Genomic DNA, 23,360 nt, shown 5'->3' with positions numbered 1-23,360 from the left:
TGGAGAACACGACACCGGGAGAAGGTGGGTAACAAAACAAGGGAACCCAAGGTCTTGGGGAACACAACTCGTCTCCTCTGGCTTCTTGGCAGCTGACAGCTTGACACAGACGAGAACGCTAAAATGAAAGAAGGAGACAAGATTAAACACACCCCTACTACTATTACCAGTGCCAAGTACACACACGAACCACCGACCTCCCTGCTTACCCCAGATAACAAACGGGAGTGGCTTGATACGAAACAGGAATTCTTCCACTGCAATCGTATTGGTTGTTTTTTGCGTAACCCCAGACCAACCACGCCCCCTCGGGAAACACCGAGAATGACAAAGGGGGTGGAATTCACAATTCTCAGGATAAAAAAAGGACAGGGGAAAAATGGTATCAAAGGGAATACGAAAGACACCCAAAAAAACCCTGGAATCTAAAAAAGAACACGAAGGTAGCACAAAAACGGTCGTTATTCAGCTCCTTTGTGAAACCACCCAAACACAGCGTATAACAAGATGGTTTGGGTACAAAAAAGGGATAATAACGGGACGTTAAAACTCAAAGGAAACGCAGCCGCGAATCCCAGAACGTCACCGAAGATCAAAAATAGGTCCCCAATAAAGGGTTCTGAAATGCCCAAGGGAATAGGAAAACAAGGGAGCAGGGGAAAAAGGGGATCAAAACCCAGCACTAGAAAAGACCGCTGGAACGGAGCTCGAAGGAAGGGAAACAAGGTAGAACCACAGGAACAGGAAACACACGGCAAGGGACCAATAAAGAAACCAAGCACCTGTTTCCTGTTGGCAGCCCCCTTTTAAAGCGAGCTCTAGGGAGCGTCCATAAATTTGCATATGCACTTGGCACTTTTAAGAAAAACCGCTAACAGGGAACTAGACAGAAGGAACCAGCCCCCCTTGAACCCCTACAGTAACCCCTCCCGAAAGCCTCCCTACAGGCCTTGGCTTCCCAGGGTGCAGGTGATGAAACAGACGAACTAACCGGGCAGCATGAACCCTACTTGCCGGAACCCAAGAACGGTCCTCTGGGGGATAACCCTTCCAGTCAATTAGGTAATACAGCCGTCCCTTCATCCGCTTGGAATTCATAACAGTTTTAACCTCATACTCCACGTTATCATCTATTAAAACGGGAGGAAGAGGTGGCAACTCTTGAGAAGTGGTGACGTATGGCTTCAACAAAGAGGTGTGAAATACAGGATGAATACCATACTCAGCCGGTAAAGCCAACCTGATCGCAACTGGACTCACCACCTTCTGGACAGGAAAGGGACCTACAAACCGAGGCTGTAATTTTCTTGGTCCTGGCAACTTCAGATTCTTCGTTGATAGCCAAACCCTATCCCCAACTGCATACAGAGGAGCTGTCCGTCTATGCCTATCTGCCTGTACTTTCATGGCCTACTTGGACTCAAATAAATGCTGTTGGGCTTTCTTCCAGATTTCAATCAAACCCCTACTTAGGGAATCCACTGCTGGTACCCTATCAGATGGCTGAATAGGAATGGTCTTGGGATGGAACCCCATTGAACAATAAAACGGTGACATGCCTAAAGCTGAGTGCATGCTGTTATTATATGCAAACTCAGCCACAGGAAGGGCTTATACCCAACTGCCCGTCAGTGACGTTAGCAAACAGCGCAAATACTGCTCCATGGTTTGATTGGTACGTTCTGTTTGCCCGTCGCTTTGTGGATGGTAAGCTGTTGACAAACGTACTTCCATCTTTAATGGTCGACACAGGGCAGTCCAAAAATGTGAAACAAACTGTGCCCCTCTATCTGAAACGATGGCAGTAGGAACCCCAGGCAGTCGGATCACTTGGGCCATAAACACATCAGCCAATTCTCTAAATGTAGGTAACCCTGGCAAGGGAACAAAGTGAGCCATTTTTGTGAATAAATCCACAACAACTAAAATGGCCGTAAACCCTGAATCAAGCGGCAAATCGGTCACAAAGTCCATACTGACCGTATGCCAGGGGGAAGGAGGCACTGGCTATGGGTGCAACAACCCAGACGGAGACATGTGCGAGGACTTACTAACAGCACACACCGGGCATGAGGCCACAAATACCTGTATATCCTTAACACATGCGGGTATGGGCCAGTTAACTATAGCTTCGATCTTCCAGGGATCCATCTTTATACCATCCGCAGATATCAGGAATCCCAAAAACTCAACATGTGTCGCACCGAAAGTGCATTTATCCAGCTTGACAAATAAACGGTGTTCCAACAACTTAGACAAAACCTGCGAAACATGAGCATCATGTTCCTCAAAGGACGGGGAAAAAAACAAAATATCATCAATGTAAACAATCACACTGACATCCAAAAACTCACGCAAAACCTCATTTATAAAAAACTGAAAAGCGGCAGGGGCGTTACACTAACCAAAAGGCATAACACAATATTCAAACAAACCAAACTTAGTACGGAACACCGTTTTCCATTCGCCGCCCTCGCGGACGCGAACGAGATGGTAAGCGCCTCTTAAATCAAGCTTCGTGAACACCTTGGCATGTCGCAGCTGGTCTAACAACACCGGTGTAAGAGGTAATGGGTACTTGTTCTTTATTGTGACCTTATTCAACGCTCTGTAGTCCACGCAAGCGCGAAGATCACCCTCCTTCTTCGGTATAAAAAATATGGAGGAAGACACAGGCGAAGAAGAAGGCCGAATAAACCCATTCTTTAACATCTCATCCAAATACTGCCGGAGATGTTTCTCCTCCGGCTCCGACAACGCATAAACCCTACTACAGGGCAAAATGGCCCCCGGAACCAAATCAATACGGCAATCAAAATCCCTGTGTGGTGGCAATACACACGCCTGATCCTTATCAAACACCTCCTTATATGCCACAAACGAAGGAGGCAAACCGTTCTGATCGCAACCACTCGCTGCACAAGACAACGGAGACACCCTATCAGTCGCCTCACAATAACAGTGAAGAAGACAATACTCCGAATCACGCGTAACCAGCCTCCGCGCCCAATCGATTCAGGGATTATGGGCCTGTAACCAGGGTACCCCGAGTACCACCCCAAATGCTGGTGCGGCAATCAGATCGAAACAGACCGTCTCAGAATGCCCATTATCAAATGTCATCAACAAAGGTTCGGTTTGTCGTACAATCGACCCAGAGGTTAGCTCCGTGCCGTCAATAGCCCTCATGGGTTCAGGTTGTTTCTTCATCACACAGGGAACCATCAACGACTCGGCCAACCCAATGTCCATAAAGTTCCCTGTGGCCCCACAATCCAATAATACCGACAAGGAAGCTCTACCACAAGATGAGTAAACTAAGCAAGCCGATACCGTGAAATGATGCGGGACTCTTTAAACCGCCCCTTGTACGTCATATGGGTTACAAAAACCTCTTTCATGGACTAAAGGACTCTCGCAATCCCTTCCCACGAAAGCCACAGCCGTATTCTACGGGATCCGGGACGGTTTCACTGGACACTCTCGAGCAAAGTGTCCACCCCTCCCACAATACAAACACAACTGCAACAAGCGCCTTCGCTCCTTTTCCTCCTTGGATAAGGGACCCCGCACCCCACCCAAAGGCATAGGTTCAGGATCTGTTTTCACGCCCCCATTCTCAGATGTTTCTCTCTTGGTTATAGTTGTCCTTGGGGGTTGAAACCTGATCTTTCCCCCTTTTTTTTTCACTCATACCATGGTTGAGTTTGACAACCAAATCGATGAACTCAACACAATCTTCAGGGGGGTCTACAACCTGAGAGACTATATCCTTTAAGTCCTTTCACAAGCCCTGATAAAACAAAGAGGTTCTTTTTGCCATGGGCCATTGTGTCTCTGCTACTAGGCGATTGAAAGTAGCCACATAACCCAAAAGATCCTGCTTATCCTGCCGGAGCTTTAACAATTCAACATCGCTTGCCTGCATAAAAGCATGACTAGCAAACAGACTATGCATCTGGTTCTTGAAGGCCGGAAAACTAATCAACACAGCGTCATTGTTTTCTACTAGGGGGACCGCCCAACTAGCTGCAGCACCCGAAAGATATGAGATCACAAACGCTACTTTAGTAGTGTCGTCAGGAAAAGCGGTTGGTCGACATATGAAGTGCAAATGGCACTGGTTCATAAATATAGCATAACTGCTACTATCCCCGGAAAACCTCTCTGGAGCTGCTAGAGGCACCGGCACGGGAGTGTTCACTGTAACAGACAAAGGAGAAGGATACCCACTCTGCCCCCCCCCACTCCTCTCATATTGAAATGTGGCTGGTTGAATCAATGGGGGCTTAGCCTTAACGGAGGGATCCCTCCCTCTTCTTTTAGTGCTTTCCTTCACCTCACTCAGTGTCCCCCGTAACTCCTGATTCTCCTGACGCAGGGATTGGACTTCATCCTGTATGTGCGCTAAAGCCTGCATGATTTCCTGCATCGAAGAAGCCCCCCCTGCTGCCTCCTCAACCATTCTTCACTCGGGCGGTGTGTTAATTCGTGGGCTTGGTTTTCTGTTCCGTTGCCGACCGGCCCAACACCGCAGGAGTGAAGAACGTCCCAATCCTCTACCCTCACCGTGACCCCCAACACCCGCAATCAAAACGGATGGTGGAGAACACGACACCGGGAGAAGGTGGGTAACAAAACAAGGGAACCCAAGGTCTTGGGGAACACAACTCGTCTCCTCTGGCTTCTTGGCAGCTGACAGCTTGACACAGACGAGAACGCTAAAATGAAAGAAGGAGACAAGATTAAACACACCCCTACTACTATTACCAGTGCCAAGTACACACACGAACCACCGACCTCCCTGCTTACCCCAGATAACAAACGGGAGTGGCTTGATACGAAACAGGAATTCTTCCACTGCAATCGTATTGGTTGTTTCTTGCGTAACCCCAGACCAACCACGCCCCCTCGGGAAACACCGAGAATGACAAAGGGGGTGGAATTCACAATTCTCAGGACAAAAAAAGGACAGGGGAAAATGGTATCAAAGGGAATACGAAAGACACCCAAAAAACCCCTGGAATCTAAAAAAGAACACGAAGGTAGCACAAAAACGGCCGTTATTCAGCTCCTTCGTGAAACCACCCAAACACAGCGTATAACAAGATGGTTTGGGTACAAAAAAGGGATAATAACGGGACGTTAAAACTCAAAGGAAACGCAGCCGCGAATCCCAGAACGTCACCGAAGATCAAAAACAGGACCCCAATAAAGGGTTCTGAAATGCCCAAGGGAATAGGAAAACAAGGGAGCAGGGGAAAAAGGGGATCAAAACCCAGCACTAGAAAAGACCGCTGGAACAGAGCTCGAAGGAAGGGAAACAAGGTAGAACCACAGGAACAGGAAACACACGGCAAGGGACCAATAAAGAAACCAAGCACCTGTTTCCTGTTGGCAGCCCCCTTTTAAAGCGAGCTCTAGGGAGCGTCCATAAATTCGCATATGCACTTGGCACTTTTAAGAAAAAACGCTAACGGGGAACTAGACAGAAGGAACCAGGCCCCCTTGAACCCCAACACAGTGTTCCCCTATCTCGCCGACTGGTTGTTGAAGGCGTGCTCGCCCCAGGCAGTCATCACCCACCTCCAGACTATGGCCAACCTCCTGCATTTGCTGGGGTTCTCCATCAATGTGCCGAAGTCGCACCTGAGACCCTCTCAGGAGCTCCCCTTCATCAGAGTGGTTCTGGATCCGACGCAGTTTTGGGTTTATCCTCCCGAGCAGTGAGTCCGGGATATTCAAGCTATGATCCCGATCTTTCAGCCTCTATCCCGAGTTTCAGTCAGGATGACCCTCCGGCTCCTGGGCCTAATGGACTCCTGCAACCTGCTAGTGCAACATGCCAGATGGCATATGTGGGCTCTGCAGTGGGACCTGAAGTTCCAGTGGCCACAGTATCAGGGCAACCTGTCCGATCACATCCAGATCTCGGAGGGCACTGCACGACAATTGCAGTGGTGGCTCACAAATCGTGATTGGGTCAATGGCAGATCCCTCTCCCTTCCCCAACCAGAGCACACAGTGGTGACGGATGCGTCCCTCCTGGGTTGGGGCGGCCACATAGGAGAGGCGGAGATCAGAGGCCTCTGGTCTCCGGCGGAGTCCCTGCTCCATATCAACCTTTTGGAGCTTTGGGCGATCCGACTTGCACTGAAAGCATTCCTTCCCTCTGTCCAGGGAAGTGTAGTGCAGGTGTTCACGGACAACACCACCGCCATGTGGTACTGCAGCAAACAGGGCAGGGTAGGGTTGTGGACTCTATGTCAGGAGGCTCTCCGCCTCTGGATAATTGGCTGGAACATCAAGGCATTACCTTGGTGGTTCAACACCTGGCAGGTTCTCTGAACTCAGCTTCCGGTTCATGATGGATCACGAATGGCGTCTGAACTCGGACGTGGCGCAAGGTCTCTTTTTGCAGTGGGGAGAACCTTGCTTAGATCTATTCGCCACCAAAGAGAACACGCAATGTCATCAGTTCTGCGCGTTGGAATTTCCAAGGCGGCAGTCGCTCGGTGACGCTTTTTGTCTCGAGTGGAGCTGAGGTCTGTTGTACGCCTTTCCGCCTATGCCACTTCTGCCCGGAGTGCTGAAGAAGATTCGGCGCGACTGGGCCCAAGTCATCCTTGTGGCTCCGGATTGGGCATGAAGATACTGGTATCCCGAGCTACTCAGCATGGCGATCAATCCCCCAATCTGACTGCCTCTTCAGGAGAATCTTCTTCTTGCGCAGCAGCAGGGGACGGCCCTCCACCCGAACCTGCCCAGCCTCCACCTCCATGCGTGGAGATTGATTGAGCGAGAACAGTTGACAGCTTTCGAACTTTCTTCTGAAGTCTGTGATATTATTTTGGCAGCCAGGCGTCCCTCCACTAAGCCGACATACGCCTGCAGGTGGAACAAATTTATGACATGGTGCACAGCAAAGGCTGTGGATCCCCATTCTGCCCCTCTTTCCGAGGTCCTTCTGTTCCTTCTCTCTTTGACCCAGCAGGGCTCAGCTCGGGGCACTATCAACGATTATCTCTCGGCCATTTCCGCCTTTCTACGGCTTCCAGATCAGCCTTCTCTTTTTAAGTCCCCGGTTGTTAATCGCTTCATGAAAGGCATCACACACACGTTTTCTCCCGTGCCGTTCAAAATGCCTCAATGGGACTTACATCTTGTCTTGACCTATCTGATGTGCACTCCGTTTGAGCCACTTCATAACTGTCCCTTACGTCTTCTCACTCTAAAGACAGCTTTCCTGGTAGCTATCACCTCTGCCAGAAGAATGAGTGAGCTCCAGGCTCTTTCTTCTAAACCTCCTTTTCTCTCTGTTCATCCAGACAAAGTGGTTTTAAGGACTCGTCCTTCTTTCTTGCCAAAGGTTGTCACGCCCTTCCACATTGTTCAGACCATCACTTTGCCCACCTTCTTTCCGCCTCGTCATCCTTCAAAAGAGGAAGAGAGGCTCCACCGTCTGGACCCAAAACGTGCGCTCTCTTTCTATCTGAAGCGCACACAACAGTTCTGGGTCGAGGACAAACTTTTTGTGGGCTACGTGGGTGCCAAAAAAGGTTGGGCCATGCACAAATGGACCATCTCTCTGTGGGTCGTTCTGTGCATCAAAGCATGTTACTCGTTGGCTAAGAAGGCATTCTACCCGGGCAACGGCAGCCACTACTGCTTTGGGATGCAGTGTTCCCTTGCAGGACATCTGTCAGGCAGCTACGGGGGCCTCGTTGCACACGTTTAACAAGCATTATTGCCTTGGCAGTCAAGTCCGGAGAGACGGCTTCTTTGGCCGTTCTCGTCTCCATGACTTTCTGGTGTGATCTTGTTTGCAGACCCACCACCGGGGTTGGTATTGCTGGGGTATCTATTCTAAGGTAAGGAATCTATCATTAACGTGTCTCTTTTAGATGCAGTTACTTACTTCTGTAACTATATATCTGGAAGAGACATTAGTTAGTGATAGATTCCTTACCGCCCCACACATCCTCCCCGTTCTGCAAACTGATTTCTAGGGTTAAAGTCATCCCTTTCAGGGCCCTAGTTTCATGGCACCAGTTGTCAGTTTCTTGCATGGCTCTGCGTTCCTGGCGTGGAAAGTCGTGTACAGGACTGACGTCAGCGCACATGGGTGACGCCTAAGTAGTCTCCGTGATGTCATCTCGGCGCCTACGATGCCAGCGAAGGATGTGGAGCCGCACGGCGCCACCTTCCGACGCCAGAGGTACTGCTGACGAAAACTTTCCGGATCCAGTCTGACGCCTGGGGATATTCGAAGGTAAGGAATCTATCACTATCTAATGTCTCTTACAGATATATCATTACACAAGTAAGTAACTTGTGCGTTAACAGCTATTGCCCTATATCACATATGGCTGCCTAGATAAAACACAACATGGCTTTATAACTAAGCACAGTACGGAGTCTGCCCTGATCAGATCAGCAGAGTAAATCAGGGAAGTTGCTGGAACGCCAAGGCATTTAGTTGACGGTTCAACACCTGGCAGGTTCTTTGAATGCTAGTGTGGACAAACTCAACCGCCGGTGCCTGATGGATCATGAATGGTGTCTTCACTTGGAGGTGGTACAAGGTCTCTTTTGACAGTGTGGAGAGCCTTGGTTAGATCTATTTGCCACCGAAGAGAACGCCCAATGTCAGCTGTTCTGTGCATTGGAATTTCCAAGGCTGCACTTGCTCGGCGACGCTTTACGTCGCGAGTGGAGCTGCGGTCTATTGTTCGCCTTTCCGCCTTTACCACTTCTACCCAGAGTACTGAAGAAGATCAGGCATGATCTGGCATAAGTCATTCTTGTGGCTCCGGACTGGGCTCAAAGAGTTTGGTATCCTGAGCTACTCAGTATGAGCATGGATCCCCCGAACCGACTGCCTCTTCGGGAGGATCGTCTGTCGCAGCAGCAGGGGACGGTCCTCCACCCAAACCTGTCCAGTTTTCACCTACATGCGTGGAGATTGAACAGCGACAGTTGATTCAGTTTGACTTGCCTCCTGAAGTCTGTGATGTAATTCTGGCAGCCAGACGTCCCTCCACTAAATCGGTATACGCCTGCAGGTGGAACAAATTTGTGGCATGGTGCACAGCAAAGGATGTGGATCCCCTTTCGGTCCCTCTTTCAGAGGTCCTTTAATTCCTTCTGGCCCGGCAGGGCTCTGCTCTGGGCACTAGTAAGGGCTACCTTTCTGCAATGTCTCAGGCTCCCTGATCAGCCCTCTCTTTTCAAGCCCGCTCTTATCAAGTATGCCAAATTACTGCACTGAATTCTTTCTTTTTTCTAAAACCTAGAGGAACTTACGATCTGCTACTGTCCCAAATGTTTTGGTCACTAAATAGTATCGAAATAGTCTTGGTAGAGGAGATCTGACCACTGATGAAGGCACAATGTCTAACAAGACTAAGTCTTGCTACAATGCCTTCTAAAACGAGACTGTAGTAAAAACTACACTTTCTCACTCAAACAACAGGCCACCGCTAATATACCTAGTCATTAATCAACTATATAAACTTATCTGTCTCACTTTCACCCTCTTTCCCTTAAACGACCTCCCCATGTGCTTGTCATGAATAAAAATCTATACATTCCGAATTAAACACGTTTTTGTTGTTTTCTTGTCTGTAGCTCACTCAAGCCAGTCTAAATACTTGATTTAAGGCCTTCTTGTAACAGTGTCCCACAAGATCTCTGTGCATATATAGTAAAAATATGTTGAAATCAAAACATGGTCTTGATTAGAAACTCCCTGATCTTAAATCTCAGAAATTGTCAGTTACAATGATAAAGGGCAAAGAGATATTAACAAACGTTGGTGTACTTTTGATTATTTACATGGCAATCAAATAAAGCTTTCCTTCCTTCCTTGTATCCACCCAGAAGAAGAGAAAGAAAAAAAAGAAAAAAGTGTTTAAGGTTCCAGAAGAAGTGATCAACGATCGGTCCAAGGACTGTAATGTGGGCATCATCCCCTCACCCTCTCCTGGTAAGTAGTGGCCAGCAACATCATCCTAGTTTTTTTCAGCATCAGAATGCTCCATATTTATGTGTGTAATCATGGTGTTGGAGTAGTTTCTTTTGTTAGACCTAACTCGAAAGAATAATAATTTACTTTAAAAGAGAACATTTATATTGGGGGAGAATTATCATGGACACGGTGTGCTCTACCTAAAATCAGGAATGGATGGACAGAGTGAGGATGTGGGATCTTTCCATTTTGGCAATAGTAGACTCATAGTATATAGAATATGTTCATACTTTACAATTGGTTGGTATTTACAATTAGAAGTTCAGTGAGAGAAAGTGGCTTTGTACTTCCTTTTTTTGGTAAAGTGTAGATCACAGATTAAAATACCACCATATTCAAAGATCAGTCAGATAGCCAGTGTCTGCTGAACTTTGAAAGTGGTGAGGCAGCGCTTGAATTCATTTTAGCTACTCGTAATTACTCGGGACACAGTCCAGTTCATCGTGTTGTTCACCATGCCACCTCAGACAGTAATTAACTACACAAATTTGAAAGAAACACGTTCGTGATAGATTCCTTACCTTAGAATATCCCCAGGCGTTAGACTGGATCCGGAGACTTTTGCGTAGCAGTACCCTTGCGCATCAGTAGGCGTCGTCTGCGGCTCCTCGTCCGCCGTCGGCGCCAGGATGACGTCACCGGAGTACTTAGACGCCGCCCTCGCGCGCTGACGTCCGTTCTTCTTTTTTCCGCGCCAGCAAGCGCAGTTCCGGAAAAAGTGGTACCCTTAGTCAATCTTTGACTAACTTTTTCGATCCTTTTTGATAATTTTTCGAAGTCTCTCGACTCCGACGGTGCCGGTAGGGATGCCCGGGTTCAAACCCTGCGTCGACTGCAACCGACTGATGTCGGTTACCGACCCCCATCGCCGGTGCCTTCACTGTCTGGGCCCCGACCACAAGTCCTGCTCCGACTGCCGGGCCCTGACGTCCAAAGCTAGACGGGAGCGGTCCCGCAAGCTACTCGAGCTCCGGCAGTCGGCCCCGCGCCGCTCGAGGTCCCTGTCTGCGAGGAGGTCAAGGGACCGGTCGCGGGGTCGGAGTCATCATAGCTCCGGGAGTCGTCACCAGTCTTCGGGCTCGAAGTCCTCAGGTAAGAGGCACAAGAAGTCAAAGAGGCGTCATTGCTCTTCCAACTCCCCCCGATGCTTGTGCGACGCGGCCGGGGGTTCGGGCGACACCGCCCTCGCGGCTCCGCCGGAGCCGCAGGCATCGCGCCCTGCTCCACACCCGCCGGTCCCTGGGCAGGACGCGACGCCGTAGGAGATCGAGTCCTTCCTCATGGCCATGAGGTCGCTCACTCCTCCGTCGGGTTCCGTGGCGCCTTCGGGCCCAGCGGTCCCGACTTGGTCCCCATCGGGCCGGGTGCTCCGGCGCCGTCGGCGACTTTGGTCCCGACGCCACCGGGTCCGGTTCCGGACCCGGGTCGTCGCCGGTCGACCTTACGACCTCGCCGGCCCCGGCCCCCAGGGTGTCACCCCTGGCGCCGTCCCAGGACGTCGCTGTCCCTGGTCCTACCCTCGATTCGGGTCCGGCGTCGGAGCGGCATTCAACACCGCTTGGAGATTTCTATTTCTACGACCCGGCCCCATCCTTTGCACCTGAATACCAGGCGATGGGTGACGAGGGGGATTGGGAGGGGTCCGAGGACCCTCTGGCACGTGAGTGCCAGTTTTCTCAGGACTGGACAGGTGAGCTTGGGGAGGCCAGTGGTCTGGAAACTTCGCCCGACACTGTTTTCTTTCTCCCCTCCCACCATGGCTACGGAGGAGGGGGCTGCCTATAGTGTGGTGCTGACGCGGGCTGCCAAGGCCTTGGGCCTTGAGCTCCCTGGCGCGGCCGTGAGGACTAACCTCCTCACTGAGGTCCTTAAGCCGCAGGCAAGCTCGGCCGAGCCTCTGCTGCAGTTTAATGAGGCCTTGTCAGACGTTCTTCTGGGCACTTGGTCCAAGCCCGCTACAAGTCCGCCTGTAGACAGGAACGTGGCCAGGCGCCTCCGCCCGGCTCCGGGCGACCCTTGCTTCCTGCCCACCCACCCCACTCCCGAGAGTCTGGTCAACCAGGCCTCTAACTCCCAGACCGCATTCCCGGAGGCTCCCCCCGATTGGTAATCCAAGAGGTATGAGCAATACGGAAAGAAGGTATTCTCCTCCCTGAGTTTGGGATTGTGGTCAGTCAACACCGCATGCCTCTTGGCCGTTACACCCACTCTCTGTGGGACACGGTCGCAGACGTGCTGCCACAATGCCCGGAGGAGGTCTGGACTAAACTCACCCAAGCCCTTGCGGAGGGTCGAGATGCAGTGCGGTATTCCATCCGGTGTGGGCTGGATACCACGGACTCACTGGTCAGAGCGATGGCAACGACGGTGGCGATTCGTCGCCACGCCTGGTTGAGGTCCGCCAACTTTTCGGCTGATGTCCAGAACACCATTATGGACATGCCGCTTGATGGCCGTCCCCTCTTTGGCGACAAGGCAGACCATGTGCTTGAGCGCTTTAAGGACTCCAGGGCTATGGCCAAGTCCTTGGGCCTCTCGGACCCGAGCCAGCAATCGGCTGCCTTTCGCCCCTTTCGTGGCCAAGGAAGGGGCACCCCCACACGTCCTGCCAGTCAAGGGCCTCAGACTTTCATCCAGCGCGGTGGTGGGCGTGGAAACCGCCGTGGCGGCGGTCGGGGACAACGGCGAGGCCAGTCCACACCTGCCCCAGCAGCATCTGCCTCAAAACCTTCCTAGTCCGTGCTTTCAGGCCCATGTGACGCCAGTGGGGTCAGGGTCCGCCATCACCACCACCACTGGCGCACTGTCACATCGGACAGGTGGGTGCTGCAAATCGTCAGAAGGGGCTACTCCCTCCCCTTCGAGGCGTCCCCTCCAGCCATGCCACCTCAATACCACCGCGTGTCGGGGGATCACTTGAAACTTCTGCAAGAGGAAGTTACGGCCCTCTTGGCCACGGGGGCCATCGAGCGTGTTCCTGGGCCAGAAGTAGGGTGTGGTTGTTACTCCCACTACTTTCTGGTACCCAAGAAGGGCAAAGGGGGCCTACGCCCTATCTTGTACCTACGGAACGTCAACGGCTTCCTCCGGAAGAAGAAGTTCAAGATGCTGACTTTGGCTCAGGTCTTAGCTGTCCTAGACCCAGGAGACTGGATGGTAGCGTTGGACTTGCAGGACGCCAATTTCCACATCTGCGTCCTGCCGGCCCACCGGCGTTACCTGCGGTTCACTGTAGGCCACGAGCACTTTCAGTTTACCTTGCTCCCCTTCGGCCTTACCAGCGCCCCACGGGTGTTCACGAAAGTGATGGCAGTGGTCGCAGCTCATCTGCGCAGGTTAGGGGTTTCAGTCTTCCCCTACCTCGACGACTGGTTGTTGAAGGCGGGCTCGCCCCAGACCGTCGTCAGCCACCTCCAGACTACGGCCGTCCTCCTGCACCTGCTGGGGTTCTCCATCAATGTGCCGAAGTCACACCTGTGTCCCTCTCAGAAGCTCCTCTTCATCGGAGCGGTTCTAGACTCGGCGCAGTTTCGGGTTTATCCTCCCGAACAGCGGGTTCGGGATATTCAGGCTCTGATTCCTATCTTTCAGCCTTTATCCCGAGTCTCGGTCAGGTTGACGCTGCGGCTTCTGGGGCTGATGGCCTCCTTCTGGTGCATCACGCCCGGTGGCGGATGCGGGCTCTGCAGTGGGACCTGAAGTTTCAGTGGGCCCAGCATCAGGGCAACTTGTCCGACCATGTCTTGATCTCGGAGGGCACTGCAAGCCAGTTGCAGTGGTGGCTCACGGACAGCGATTGGGTCAGCGGCAGATCCCTCTCCCTACCCCAACCGGAGCACGTAGTTGTGACGGACGCATCCCTCCAGGGCTGGGGGGGCCTCATGGGAAAGGCATAGATCAGAGGCCTCTTGTCCCCGGCGGAGTCCCGGCTCCACATCAACCTTCTGGAGCTGCGGGCGATCCGGCTTGCACTGAAGGCATTCCTCCCTTCTGTCCGAGGGAGTGTAGTGCAGGTGTTCACGGACAAAACCACCGCCATGTGGAACTGCAACAAACAGGACGGGGTGGGGTCGTGGACCCTATGCCAGGAGGCTCTGCGCCTCTGGCAGTGGCTGGAACATCAGGGCGTGACCCTGGTGGTTCAACACCTGGCAGGTTCCCTGAACGCCAAGGCGGACGAACTCAGCCGTCGGTGTATGATGGATCATGAATGGCATCAAGGCCTCTTTCAGCAGTGGGGAGAGCCTTGGTTAGATCTATTCGCCACAGAAGAGAACGCCCAATTTCATCAGTTCTGCGCGTTGGAATTTCCAAGGCGCACTCGCTCGGAGACGCTTTTCGTCGCGAGTGGAGTTGCGGTCTATTGTACGCCTTTCTGCCTATACCACTTCTGCCCAGAGTGCTGAAGAAGATCAGGCGCTCCCGGGCCCAAGTTATCCTTGTGGCTCCGGACTTCGCACGAAGATATTGGTATCCAGAGCTACTCAGCATGTCTGTCGATCCCCCGATTCGTCTGCCTCTTCAGGAGGACCTTCTGTCGCAGCAGCAGGGGACGGTCCTACACCCGAACCTGTCCAGTCGCCACCTATGTGCTTGGAGATTGAGCGGCGACAGTTGAGGCCATTTGACTTGCCTCCTGAAGTTTGTAATGTGATTCTGGCAGCCAGGGGTCCCTCCACAAAGTTGGTATACGCCTGCAGGTGGTACAGATTTGTGGCATGGTGCACAGCAAAGGCTGTGGATCCACTCTCTGCCCCCCCTTTCTGAGGTTCTCCTCTTCCTTCTTTCTCTTGCCCAACAGGGCTCTGCTCTGGGCACTATCAAGGGTTACCTTTCTGCCTTTTCCGCCTTCTTGAGGCTACCTGATCAGCCTTCTTTGTTCAAGTCCCCGATTGTTAACAGATTCTTGAAGGGCGTCACTCATATGTTCCCCCCTGTTCCTTTCGTGATGCCCCAGTGGGACTTGAACCTGGTTCTAACTTACCTGATGTGCGCTCCTTTTGAGCCGCTTCATAACTGTCCTCTCCGTCTTCTTATGCTTAAGACTGCTTTCCTGGTTGCCATCACCTCTGCCAGGAGAGTGAGTGAGCTCCAGGCTCTTTCCTCTAAACCTCCTTTCCTTTCTGTCCATCCGGACAAGGTTGTGTTGCGGACAAGACCCTCTTTCCTGCCCAAGGTAGTCACAGCCTTCCACATCGGGCAGTCCATCACCTTGCCCACCTTCTTTCTGCCTCCGCATCTCTCGAAAGAGGAAGAGAGGCTCCACCGTCTGGACCCAAAACGTGCGCTCTCATACTATCTGGATCGCACACGCCAGTTCCGGGTGGATGACCAACTCTTTGTTGGTTACGTGGGCGCTAAAAAAGGGACGGGCGGTGCACAAACGGACCATCTCTCGGTCGGTCGTGTTGTGCATCCAGACATGCTACTCTTTGGCTAAGAAGGAACCTCCTGTTGGGCTGAGGGCCCATTCAACTCGGGCCGCGGCGGCTACTTCTGCCCTGGGCCGGGGAGTCCCCTTGCAGGACATATGTCAGGCAGCTACGTGGGCCTCGCTTCACACGTTTGCAAGACACTACTGCCTGGACAGCCAAGTCCGGAGGGATGGCTTCTTTGGCCGTTCCGTCCTCCAGGACTTTCTGGTGTGATTATTGGTTCGCAGACCCATCACGGGGTTGGTATTGCTGGGGTATCTTTTGTAAGGTAAGGAATCTATCACTAACGTGTCTCTTTCAGATGCACAAGTTACTACTTGTGTAACGATATATATGTAAGAGACATTAGTTAGTGATAGATTCCTTACGCCCACCCATCCTCCTCGTTCTGCAAACCGATATCTAGGGTTAAGGTCATCCCCTTTCAGGGCCCTAGTTTCATGGCACCAGTGTTGGTTTTTATCATGGCTCTGCGTTTCTGGCGCGGAAAAGCTATGTATAAGAACTGGCGTCAGCGCGCGAGGGCGGCGTCTAAGTACTCCGGCGACGTCATCCCGGACGCGGAGCCGCAGACGACGCCTACCGACGCGTAAGGGTACTGCTACGCAAAAGTTTCCGGATCCAGTCTGACGTCTGGGGATATTCTAAGGTAAGGAATCTATCGCTAACTAATGTCTCTTACAGATATATCGTTACACAAGTAGTAACTTGTGCGTTCATTCCAGTGCTTGACCTTAATACATTATTCGTGGGACACATAGGGATGACTTCCTGATCCCGAAAGAAATCTTCGTGTAAGAGGATTGCAAGTCCACCTTTAGCGTTAACCCGGCTAACAGGCTCCGCTGGGATGTCGTATACTAAGTACTCCTTTTGATCAAAGGTTATTGTTATCCAGGTTTCTTGTAAAGCCACCATCACTGTAGTGTTTTACTGAATCCGTGCAAGTTTCTCCAGGTTTTTTCCTGCTATATTCCAGGAAAAAACCTGGAATATGATACTCAAACTTCTGCTAAAAAGGGACATTGTTTTCTCTTCCCTGTTTGTGGCAGTTTAAATTCTCCGAGATCCAGGACCAGTGATTTTCTTTCGGTATAATCTCCTTTTTAACTACGTTTTTATTCCAGATCTTTCTCTCTCCATTCTTGATCGAGAGGTTTATATTTTCATTGGGATTCCTGACAGGATTTTTAATGCCGCTGCACGTTCGTTCAAAGTGATGATTTTTCACTTTATTTTCCTTGGATATTTCCTGCATTTGATTTTCTTTGTTGTTTACGACTGCAATATCATATCCATTTTTATGGAGGATCTCACTTTCTTTTAAAACTATTGCCGGTATCACATGAGACCAGAATTCAACAGTGACCTCTGCGGTTTTTTACCTAAAGCCACTAGTTTTATTTCCAAACTTGTTAATGACTTTAGCGGATGGATCTTACGGATGAGGTTCATTATTCTCCCGCGGTTTAGTGGATCATTACCCGAGGGGACCAAGTTGGTAAATTCTAAAAAAAAAAAATGTTTGGACCTGCTGTTCCTGTAGACTTGTAGCCCCAGAGATCTGATCAGTCTGTTGTACAAAAGATAGAACTGGTGGCTCAATGTCATTCAGAGCCGTGGAAAAGCTTGGAGCCAGAGGATTTAGTTGTTTAGAATTCTTTCTTGCTTTCGTTATTGAGTGAAGATAGCCATTATTATATGGATTTGTTAAAGATTTTAAAGTTTGCTGTTTTTCTGGAGTTTTATGTTCGAGGGATGAGAGATTCGGAAATTTTAACTTCTGGGCCTTCCGTTTCGAAAACCTTCTTATTGCTCTATTCTTAGTCCTTTTCCGCTTGATATTATCTCTCTTTTCCTTTCTTAATGAGACTGGGTCAAGCAGGGCTTTATCTGGGGTTTCTATTTTTGTTGTTTCTTTTTTACTTGTAAGATACATGTTAAGTTGATCAATAGGTCTACGCTGGTTGAAGATTGGATAATAGGGAATAACCTTATATTGGTCTCTGTCGTTGTTTGGTTCTTTGAAAACATTGCTAAGGGAAAAAACATTTTGTTCTGAAATTATTTTCTATTTTCCTTTTTGTGTAATCCGACCCGTTTGGGTTGCCATTTGTTTCTTTGGTAGAATTAAATCCTCGATTATTGAGGTGTGTTTAGGTATATGATGTTTTTCAGCAACATTTTCTTATCCTTTTGATAGTAATAATTGATGTTTGAATTGTTGTTTCCTTTTCTTGTCAACTAAGTATTGCAGCATGCCTATTTGTGTATCCAACATCTGGTCGGAGTTTTCCATTATATTCCCTAAAAGAGATAAGATAACACAATTAGGAGCATGATTAGCAGAGTCAGTAGGGAAATACAGTGCTGATTAATCAATGCAGATCCTGCAGGTGCCTCTGTGAATATTAGAGGCAGACCCATGCTCCGTGTGGATTTGTCATCACAGTGAATATGCTTAGGGGTGGACTGGCCAGCAGCATGGGCTTGGGCGTGTGGTGCTCGTTTCCAAGTCAGCAGACTGAAGACTTTTTGCAGTGTGGGGAAAGTTCTGTTCCGTTCAGTATACTTAAACTGGTTATAGTAGCAAGCCATTGATTAAGGCTGATCTCTATTATGAAATATTGCTACGAAGGCTGTTGGCTTAATTACTAATTTCGAAACCATGATAATGCCATTAAGCCTTTGAGTGCATTGTTATTACCCTGCACTAAAGCCTCTATACAGGTACTTTATTACATGGAGTGTCGAAGATGACTGTATAAGGCAAGGTTTTATTTATTGTTGGTTATCTCCTCTGACAAATCCTATGGTTAGAGAATTTTCAATTTGAATCCTTTTAGGAGGTATTGCATATTGTTTTGCCCGTCGGGTTCCTTGCTAGACTTCAGGACAAAAATGGTTTGATATTGTGTGGCCAAAAGTGCATGTTGCGTTTTCACATATGTCATTACATTACCGCTTTTCAATGTTTTCTTGTGTTATTGAAACAACTTGAGGCACTGAGCATGGTCATTAAAGCGCACAATCTCTAATTCCAATTAGTATATCTGGAAGTCTGGGTCAGTGGTATGAAGCAGAATGGCGCATCTTCTATTTGAAAATGTATTTTATCTATTATACAGAAGCATAGCATAAATATCATGTCAGCTCAGTCTAAATAGTGTTTGTTCCATTCCATATTACATCAGCACACAATAAGTTGCAAATAAGTGTGACCTGTATTTGCACTAGTGCAAGTATTGCCTAGTATGAGCTATGGTGAGTGTTAAGAGTACAACTGATAACACAGACATCTGCATCACTTTTCTTTTCACTTACCTGTAATCTCTTGCAGCACCAGTCTGTATCTTTTTGTCCCAGAGAACAAACCGCTTCCATGCAAACGAGGGTCCAGAACACTTCCAAAGTTTGTTTTGATTGTGTTTAAGTTGTTCTATGGTTAAAAGTACATATTAATTTAAAGGTCAAATCAAGGGCATTCATAAATGTAACTTACGTGCTGTTCAACATGATGGGAAGGGAATATTATTCTCTCCTGCATTGTTAAGTTGTAAAGGAGCCAGTATTCTAATTTCCTAAACATACACATGAATGCAGCCCCACTGATCATATGTTTATTATTCTTTGAAACCTCTGCTGATTGCCCTATGTGTTTTAAAAAGTCCTTACTTATTTCTTTTCAACTTACATTTTCATTATTTTTTGTCATTACTGAACATTATGGTCAATGCACACAATCCATTTTAGTCTCTCAGTTTTCTATGCCGTTTTTAAAACAAAACCTCAACGATTCTGCCTCGGATCCCAATAGCTGTAGAGGGCCTTTTTGTTTATGTCCTCATTCATTTTTTTCTCACTTGAAGGATCATGTTTTTTGGTTCGCCTTTTTTTGGCCATCATGTTGAACCACTGTACAGGTTGACCACACGGGTTGACCACACGGGTTGGGTTTCTTTGCCTCAGTATATTTGAATGTACTGAGTCAATTCAGATGGCTATCCTATCCCAAAGCAATCGATGGACAAGGGCAGCCCTGAGAGCCTCCCTCCCCACGACCACCCGCCACGCGGCAAAAAATGGAAAGAAAGTTTGCCGACCCAGACAAAAAAAAAACAGCAGACTGAGCAAAACCCCTGTTTGAGGGGAACTAGCTCTCAATTATTGTACTCGTATCAACATTTGAAAATCAGAAACTTACTCTACGATGCTGTCCCCCTCAGGCTACTAAGAACCTGCAATGCATCTTGTTCTGTAAAACAAAGCCGTGTCCGTCCATCCTTACTGAGCCTGGCTGGGTACTGCAAAAAACCTGAGCACCAACAGCCTTAAGAGGATCATTTAATTGGCAAAACTTCCAGAGTCTTGCACAAGTCTGAGCGTACTGAGATAGGAGTCAGTGGAGGAAGGACGAGCATTCAGCGAGATTGCCTACCTCAGCGGGAAGTTGCCAACATATATTAAAATTGGACGTGGATGCTCTGACCTGGCATTAGGTGTAGCTGTATTGGTATTCAGATTTATGGGGAACCGATGCACCAGCTGAATTTGTATGTACATGTCCCGATCCATAAGATCAGGGAGTGCTTTCCCATACAACTGCACAATGAATTGCTGGGAATCTTCACCTTCTTTCCCTTCCAGTATTCCAAACATACAAAGGTTGTTCCTCCTCTAACGATTCTCCAAAGTATCAATTTTGGACTGGATCAGTGCCAATTGACTATCATGATTCTCAATAGATTTTACAGTGGCAGATCCCACTTCCTCCACATTGGTAACACACTGCTGTAGTTCCACCATTTCTGTGAAAAGGGCCATCACTTTACTATAAACCTCAGCCAAAAACTGCTGAATTGTCACATTGTTTGCTCTGACTTAAATATAGTGATGCTGTGCATAAGAACAACTGTGCCCCTGCACTAACACATACATAGAAAAATTTCAAAGTTTGAATTAAGTTATTCACATGTGTTAGTAAGATTTGGCACATCAATCTAAACAGATAGTAGAGCTTCGTGCTTTAGTGACCAAGAACAGAGTGAAAAAATGTAATTCAATTGGTAGTCTGTTCATCGAGTATCCATTTTCTGTTTATTGTTCCGTTTCATAAGCCAACACGTGTTTCATCGCAGGGAACTACTGCGAATCTTCAGGGCTAAACAAAAAATACAAACTGTGTCTTAGCTATACAGGTTCTGTTTATATATTTTTGTCAAGACCGGGTGACTCTTAGTGTACACCGTAGTGACACAAGGCATGCTAAAACGCGAGGGGGGGGTGACTTGGTGTCTTTGTGATGACAAGTCATGAATATGGTGACATATGTGACAAGGTGGAGTGTGAGGTGACAGTCGATATTTACTAATACAATTAGTGTAGCTAGTTGTCGTGCATACTGAAATACTGGCCGGTCTGAGAAGTGAAGTGGTGAGGTAAAAGATGTGTGTAGTATAAAGGACGATATCCCCAGTGACTCTTAAGTGACTTACGGAAACAAAATGTATTCACAAAACACGAAATGATAGAGGTATTCCATATATGTAATAGTTCGTCCCATCCATTGATAAGCGTGCACTGTTTGGAATTAAGAAAGCGATTGAGCATAACTTGTCATAAGGAGGTCTATCCTTAATGGGTCAGAGTGCCGACTTATAGTGACAGACATACCTGGAAGAAGTGGCTTTCGAGATAGGACGAGCTTATTCAACGATAACAGAAGAGAGAGGGGGAGAGAGCCGGTCAGTACGTAGACTCTGGTTATGTCATAGACAGGAATTCATAACAGAAAGAGAAAAGATAAAGGAGGGAAAGTTACTTTTTGGAGTACGTAAAACATGAAAGAGTAAAAAAGAGAAAAATATAATAAGCCAAGTAAGCAAACGCTGGGCGTTTAATTTAAGTTCTATCGTTCAAAGAACATGTCTTTTGAGTTAAAACCCTAGTGAAAGTGGGGTGAGCAGTGTTTAAGTATTACATGGTATGAAAAGGGGGGACAAGGCTAGGTAAAATTACTAGATTCGTGGTTGACGAGTATAGACGTGATTCGGAATCTCGCTGATATTCAGATTAGTCAAAACTCACCGGGAAAATCAAAAAATTGTATTTTCGATTTTTGTAGCAAAAAGTATTAGCCATGGTTGGGGCGTAGTAAGGAATCCCAAATGTCCAAATTTTTCGAACAATATTATCTGTAGTGTGGAGATAAATCTGCAAAAGAGCAAGTAGTACAACTTGGTATAATAACCCCTTGAGCCGGTAATTGTATTGACATAGACGAGGACAGAGAGAGAGCACAAGTAAGACAATAACACCTACCTCGGTAATACGCGTGTGAGGTGAAAACCGGAGGAGATGGGTTTTCGTGGTTTAGGCGGGTGCGCTTACAACCACAGAAGCCTAATTTAAAGAAAAACGGAGAAGGAGGGGTTTAGTCCCCGCGGACTGCACAGGCTCCACAACGTCTTTAGATTCTAGTTACCATTGCATGGGACTGCAGTAGTCGGGGGACGCAATTCGCTTACCTGAAAGGCGAGGTTCTCCCTCTTAAGGTTTCCCGGCGCCGTGTTCCGGATACGGACACGTGACCGGAAATTCCGTTCCCTTAAATGCTAATGCGTATTGGTAGGTGAAAAAAGACTAGAATGTCGCCCTCGAATCTTGAAGCAGATTGAGTGGCGGAGAAGAGAAGAAATACTACCATGATTTGTTTGGTAGAGAAAATATATATCTCTGTCTTTGGAAGAAAGTATATTCCCGTAGAGGAGGGAGCGGGTTTCACCCGGCGAGCTCCGAAAATGGTGTTTAGATATTGGGCTCTCTTGCACAATAAGAATAAAGTAAAAACTTTGAGTGGCAAAATACAGGGTGTATTCTTTAATTGGGCATATAAGAGTCAAAAAGTGTGGTAAGACAAAAAAACAGCTGAAAAAACACCCAGCAAGGTGAGGATGAACAGCATAATAGAAGTTTGTTTACATGCTTGGTTATATTGATGAGTGGATATACCCTAAGATATTCTTGGTAGGAAGAGAAGTGAAACGTTGCGTTGTTAGTCTAAGCCCAGGTAGGGGCAAACTAACATTATTCTCTTTAGGAAATTGCGACTTTTGTTCCAGTCGCTACGCGGATAATTGGAAAAGTCTTGAAAGAACACTTACGTTAGCGTAGGGCAAATGGTCAATCAAAAAGAAAAAACTAAGTATACAAGCTGGTTTAGAACGCAAAAAAGAACAACAGTTGAATACCGTTTACATATCGTTACTTATGTCCATGCATATTCATATTTAAATTCCTACAAGGGAAGGAAAAGAACAACAAAAGAGAGACAGTTCAGAACAGGGTACATCATTAATTACCCAAAAAGAATTGCAGTTCTGGGTCATAATTTAAACCACACTCTATGCTACGAAGGCGCATTATCCAAGTCGCTTCTTTGCGTCTCAAAAGTAGTTCTCGGTTACCACCCCTCACATGGATGGGTACAGTTTCTATTCCATAGAAAGAGACTTGAAAATCTTCTGTGTTTGGTTGACATTTGGCTACATGTAGAGCCACTGGGTATTTGGGATCTTGCTTCAGAATGGCTCTCATATGTTCAGAGATTCTTTCTTTTAAAGATCTTATTGTGCTTCCAACATATTTCTTTCCACATTGGCATTCGATGATGTAAATAACATATTTGGTAATGCAATTTATGTTGGTTCTGATGTCGTAAACTTCTTCTGAGGGGCCTGTAAAGTTTTTAGTTTTATGTTTAGCCCACTTACACATTGGGCACAACCCACATTTGAAGAAGCCATTACTTCGTTGAGTAAGCCAGGTCGGATTTCTATCCGAACGTGGCACTGTGGGACTGAGCCTGTTCCTCAGGGTTCTTCCTTTGCGAAATG

At 48.1% G+C, this 23,360-nt stretch overlaps 1 protein-coding gene across 2 annotated transcripts in view; it reads left to right on the top strand.

The window, feature by feature from the left end:
- ZDHHC1 (zDHHC palmitoyltransferase 1) overlaps positions 1–23,360 on the top strand; it is a 658,528-nt gene that overhangs the window by 548,629 nt on the left and 86,539 nt on the right. Inside the window, exon 10 of one of the 2 annotated variants that reach the window (XM_078670152.1) lies at positions 9,886–9,988. In XM_078670152.1, coding sequence (XP_078526278.1) covers positions 9,886–9,988 — 103 coding nt within the window. Of the gene's footprint in view, positions 1–9,882; positions 9,989–23,360 lie in introns of both variants that reach the window. The other variant, XM_078670151.1, reaches the window with a different exon arrangement.

Source organism: Lissotriton helveticus, chromosome 12 (genome assembly GCF_964261635.1).
Source record: "Lissotriton helveticus chromosome 12, aLisHel1.1, whole genome shotgun sequence".
In the NCBI taxonomy this organism is placed as follows: domain Eukaryota; kingdom Metazoa; phylum Chordata; class Amphibia; order Caudata; family Salamandridae; genus Lissotriton; species Lissotriton helveticus.
The sequence above is the reverse complement of the archived record's forward strand: the minus strand, read 5'-3'. Positions and strand labels throughout refer to the sequence as shown.